The sequence below is a fragment of the Borostomias antarcticus genome, assembly GCF_949987555.1.
Source record: "Borostomias antarcticus genome assembly, chromosome: 5".
In the NCBI taxonomy this organism is placed as follows: Eukaryota; Metazoa; Chordata; class Actinopteri; order Stomiiformes; family Stomiidae; genus Borostomias; species Borostomias antarcticus.
The window spans coordinates 2,417,193-2,422,792 of NC_140238.1; the positions used below are offsets into that span (position 1 = coordinate 2,417,193).

Consider the following 5,600-nt stretch of genomic DNA (forward strand, 5'->3'; position numbering starts at 1 on the left):
ACACACACACACACAGTGACACTAATGACTAGAGCTTGAGAGTGGTCAATAGCAGCTTGACGTGAGAATCCCCCTGCATCTCCAGCAGAGTATGAAAACACCATAATCAATCATCTCTAATCTGGACAACATTCAGTAGAAACGAGTAACCTTGGGTGAGGTAACCAAGAACGTTGGGTAGGCTAACAGGAGACTGACAGATGACTATTGCGATGCGAATGACAGGCGATGGCCCATAAAACCTTCCCTCGTTTGCGCCATAAAGACGTCACGGATCGCAGTGAGAGATGAGGGGTGTTAGAGGTAAGCTCTTAGGGCTGGGTATCGATTCGAATTTCAAGAATTGATTCGATTCCGATTCACAAGGTTCAGAATCGATTATCACGATTCAATTCGATTCGATTCGGTTAGTGTTACTAAAACCAGTTTTTTTTTTAGCTGTAACCTTAATCACATGACTGCCAAGTTATGCAACACATCAATACTAGGGCTGGGTATCGATACTGATTTCCAAAAATGAATGAATGAATGAATCATTGAATTAATGAATGAACTATTCATTCCTTCATTTATTCATTCATTCATTAAATAAAAGATCGATTTGGGGATTCATGAATCGATTCTGAGTCATTTGAGTCAGAATCGATTCAGAATCGATTTTTTAAACCCAGCCCTAAAAGCTCTCATTGAAAAGTGTGAGTGATTCCTCTCTCAGCGCTCCACAGTCATGCATCGGTGATCAGGCTGACGAGACAAATGTCCGCGTCCGCGTTCGCTTTAACGGTCGCGTCCAACCGAAACCCCAAAGTCTTCTCTGCATAGAACTCATTGCATAGAACCCTCAGTCCCCCATCTCTCCCTGCCTCTGTTATCTCTCTCCCCACACCGCTACGTCTCTCTACCTCTGTATCTGTCCATCTCTCTTTCCCCTCTCTGTTTCAAACTCTGCCAGCCTCTCGCATTCAGATCTATTTCCTGTCTCCGCGTGGGCGTCCGCGTTCCGAAGCGTTTCCACGCGATGTTATTGGCGCGCGGGCGCGTCGCCGTCACCCGGGGGAAAAACGCGGGACTCGTCGTCGTTAAGAGACTAACGATGCGGCCGCCGTGTCGTCCTGACAACCGAGAAACGACCCTGAGAAGCTAATTAACCAATGAGAGCGCTCGTAGATGAGGCCTGATATAACAACGCAGGGATCAAGCGAGACGAGGAACAGAGGAAGCCTTTATCTGAAACTAAGGAGACGAAAACGACGGGGTCTATTATGATCGGGGGAAGGGGAGAGGATTACATGTTGACGTTATCTGTCGATGGCATGCATGGTGCCCTTCTGTCGCAGGGAGAGACGGAGACAGGAAGGAAGTCGTTGAGGAGAGGATAGAGGGAATGGAGGGATGGATGGTGTGGAATAAAGAGGGGTCTGCTAGCATGATAAAGGATATCGGACATCTACTGATTAAGCCAATCACCCATATTATCAATATCTCTGTATCTCAGGGTTCACTTCCAAATCATTGGAAACCTGCAGTTGTTATCTCCATCTATAAAAGTGTCGAGCCACATGCTGTTTCAAACTACAGACCGATTAGCATACTCCCCATCATGTCCAAGACACATTTCCCTGAGGGGACAATAAAGTATATTCTATTCTACTCATCAGATCGGCCTGCCCTGCATCACTGGGATTCTACTCCCGTTAAACATGGCTGCACTGTGCTGACAGGCCACGAAGATGACAAGAGAAGCAGCAGAATCGGGTTCCTGCTCTTAGTGATAAGGATAGAGAGTGTGTGTGTGTGTGTGTGTGTGTGTGTGTGCGTTAGGGCTGGGAGTCCGAACTTCGGGATTCGAATATAATTCGAATATTGACAGAAATACTGGTATTCGAACGAATATTAGGCAGCCCTTAATATTCGAACCTGTAAGTTTTGTAAATGTGTTGGCTAGCAAACGTTGCTTTTGATTCAGATTCAGAGGGTTTTTCACGCCTGGTGAAGTTGCAATCGCGAGCTCATTAGCAAGGCTATTGGACCTGTAGGAGGTGACGTTAGTTAGCACTTAGTTAGCAGAACAATGGCCTCGCCAACGCCCACAATCACGCTGGAGGAGATCGAAATCTATACCCCTAGACTGGGTTGCACCAGTTTGTCTAAACCCAAGCATTTAGTCACGCCTAAACACTGACTAAACTCTTAGTTGCTACTAGTTAGTCGCATATTAGTTGGTATCTTATTTCGGTTGCACCACGGCAATTTAGGCGTTGTCTTAACTAGTAACTACTAACTAGTTACTAAAAAATAGTCGTTGTATGACTGTGACGGCAGGATCCAAATAGCCAATCGGCAAGTAAAAATGTAAACAAGGAGGTTGATCGCCCTTACCCAGCCCTTACCAAGGAGCTTGGGCCGTGTCCGAATGTCCATATACTATATAGTACATACTGCAACTCGCCTACTACATACGATTTAGTACATACCTGTACTACTCCACGAAAACATGTTTAGTATGCGAGATAAATGTAGCATGCTTCACGAGTCATCCAGTGAAAGCGACGGGCTCCGGCTCGCATATGCGATTCATGTTAAACTTACAACAATATTGAGCTAGCCAGGCATTTGAGTTGGTCATCCAACACAGGCTCGATCCTCACCTTTCTGTATAATCCCAACTGTGAAATGGATGTGATAATAGTCCACAAAATATTCTTCCTTTGCCTCGTTTAGCACCAGCTGCAACACTCTTCTCCAAATTCATTATCTCCGTTAGCAAGGCTAACGTTGCACTCGGTAGCTTGTGCTTATTATTATTGGGGTTGGTGCTTGTGCAGTGGAGGGGTTCTTTTGGGGGAGTTAGCCGTTGGATTGTTATGCTTAAATTATCCTAGCCAGCTAGTTCCCAAGCTTGTTTGATAACCTTTGATTCAGATATACCGTAGGCTGCCTGGTACAGTCCACTGACCAGTTGCTGGTTAACTATGAGGATCCCAGCCGACCGTTGCATCCCCCCAACCCGCAACGGAGGGTTATCAACTCGGCTGGGACTCCCCCTCTCATCGCTAACCAGCAACTGAGCCAATTGAGCTAAAGGTGGTTAGCTAGCTCGATCGTGAAATTACTCAAACTTATTAAATATGACACCAATAAGCACACCGGTGCCAATAGTTAGCTTAATCTTGATATAACTAAGACATCTGCTAAAAAAAATTTTTTTTCCACCGACAGATTTAGCTACAATGTTTCAGCCCACCTCCGTCCTAATAGCAGAGTTGAAGACGCTACTTCCTCGCACTAGTCATCACTTACAGCACCTCCCAGGGTGGTGTACATATTTAGTTGTAGGAACTAGTCGTGAGTGGTGCAACCCATTTAAATTTAGTAGTGACCAAATCTCGAGTTAGTCACCACTTAGGTTATAGGCCTAGTCACCACTTAGTAATGACTGGTGCAACCGGCTCCTGGTTGACGAGGGTTGTTGAGTCTTACATACTGCAGCCAGATAGCCCATAATGGCAAGTTCTGATTTAGCCTAGGCTACATGTTTGATTAATGGGATATACATCCTACTACCTTTATTTATCTTTTATTTGTCTTTCAGTACCTAGCCTGACTGGCTTATTTTTATTTATTTTTGTCAAACAGTGAAAACCTACTGTTCAAGCCAGGGTCTGACATAAATTAAAAGAACGGTTGTTGACAAAGACTTGTATTTGCTTCTGAAAACATCATTGCTTATCGATATTGCCTATGATACAATGCCCACTAGTGGACAGAATGTGCACAACTTTATTTTAATACCTAGGTAGGTCTTTCTGTAAGAATTTAATGGTAAAAATATTATTAATAATAATTCGAATATATTCGAATATTATTATTAATAAATAAACGAACTTCGAATATGATTTTGGGGCAAAAGTCCCAGCCCTAGTGTGCGTGCGCGTCAGCAGCCTACCATCCAGAGGACCAGGTTGATGGCGAGGACGGTGGGCACGCCGCCGAAGGGCAGGCCCTGTAGGACGCTGCTGTGGGAGTGGGCGCGGTAGCACATCTCCGCCGTGTCGTTCTCATCCCCCGGGAGGTCCAGGAGGCCCAGCAGGTCCAGCTCCGCGCCCCTCCCGTCCAGCGGGGGCGCCCCGGTCCCGATCCGCGATACGTCCGCCATCACGTCTACCTACGGCTCAGGAGAGGAAGTGGCGTGTCGCGTCCATACCTGAGGGTGGATAACGACGTGCTCAGACATGTTTCCCCACCAATAAGACCCCACTGTCTGAACGTGTCATAGAATAGGTTTAACCCTATTGGTGAAGCCAAGACCTCTACTTCCTGTTTGCAGTTCTCCACTCTTTGACATTCAAGACCCCTGCCTGTGGTTTTCGGATTAATAACAGGATGACATCTCCAGGGGGGGGGAACACACCCACGCCTTGTTGTCTGGCCTAGTGTGACCTCCCATTGTTTCATTGTCTTTTCCAATCTATTTGATATTTACCGCCCTTTCGAATTATTCTTGCGCTTGTTGATGACGTCCGCCATTAATAATGACGTGTAATGATGAGTTAGCCAATCGTATCTAACTTCAATAAACTAACTACTGGTGTTCCTCAAGGATCGGTCCTGGGTCCACTACTCTTTAGTCTCTATATAAATGATTTACCATCTGTCTGTCCAGACTGCGAGACTATTATGTATGCTCATGACACATGATCTTTGTGAGAGGAAAAAACCATGATGAGGCAGCAGCACAGCTTACCAAGACCATGGCTAATATATCTGCTTGGCTTAATGCCTGTTGCCTCCAGCTCAACAAGTCAAACACTGTTGCCATGTTTTTTCCTAAAACCAACAGACCATGCAGTGAACCCAGGGTGTTTATCTCAGGGGAAAGGGTGGAGGTAGTACAAGAATACAAATATCTAGGAATTCTGATCGACAGCAACCTCATATTTAAAGGTCACGTTAAAAAAAGTGTGCAAGAACCTCAGATTCACCCTGGCAAACGTCCGTCATCTCAGAAACAACATGTCTACAGAAGCGCCAAGAATGTACTTGTTTTCTCTCATCCTGTCCCACATCGGTTACTGTCTACCTACCTGGTCAAATGCAAATGCCACAACTCTAAGCCCCATCATATCCTTATATAAACAAGCTATCAAAATTCTCGATAAAACCCCCCGAAGATTCCACCACTGCAGTATACTTAAAAAACACAATCTCTTAAGTTGTGATAATCTTGTCAAATGTATGAACTGTTGTCTCATGTACAAGATCCGCCACGGTTCGGCCCCCCCTCCACTCACCAGCGTAGTTAGCTTCCCTTCATCCACCATGGGTTCGACAAAAGGGCCATCGAGAGGTGACTGCCAAATCCCATTTAGAAAAAGTCTGTTCAATCTGTTTTTTCATACACTACTGCACACGAGTGGAACACAGTCCCTCAACACATAAGAGACTCTGCCTCATACCACACCTTCAAGAAACACATGAAAAACTGGCTTCTCCACAATCCAAGCTGTGACCATCAGCGCCTCTGAATGTTGTGTGTTATGTAGTCCCTCTTGATCAAATAACGAAACTGAAACTGATTAAGATAGGTCTTGTCGCCTGGA

At 45.3% G+C, this 5,600-nt stretch overlaps 1 protein-coding gene across 1 annotated transcript in view; it reads right to left on the reverse strand.

Annotated features, from left to right (window-relative positions):
* Positions 1-4,156, reverse strand: part of tmem63c (transmembrane protein 63C) — a gene marked incomplete at both ends in the record, with an annotated part of 25,556 nt that extends 21,400 nt beyond the window's left edge. Inside the window, one exon of the mRNA XM_084438354.1 lies at positions 3,947-4,156. Coding sequence (XP_084294480.1) covers positions 3,947-4,156 — 210 coding nt within the window. The remainder of the gene's footprint in view (positions 1-3,946) is intronic.
* Between the last annotated feature and the right edge of the window lie 1,444 nt (positions 4,157-5,600).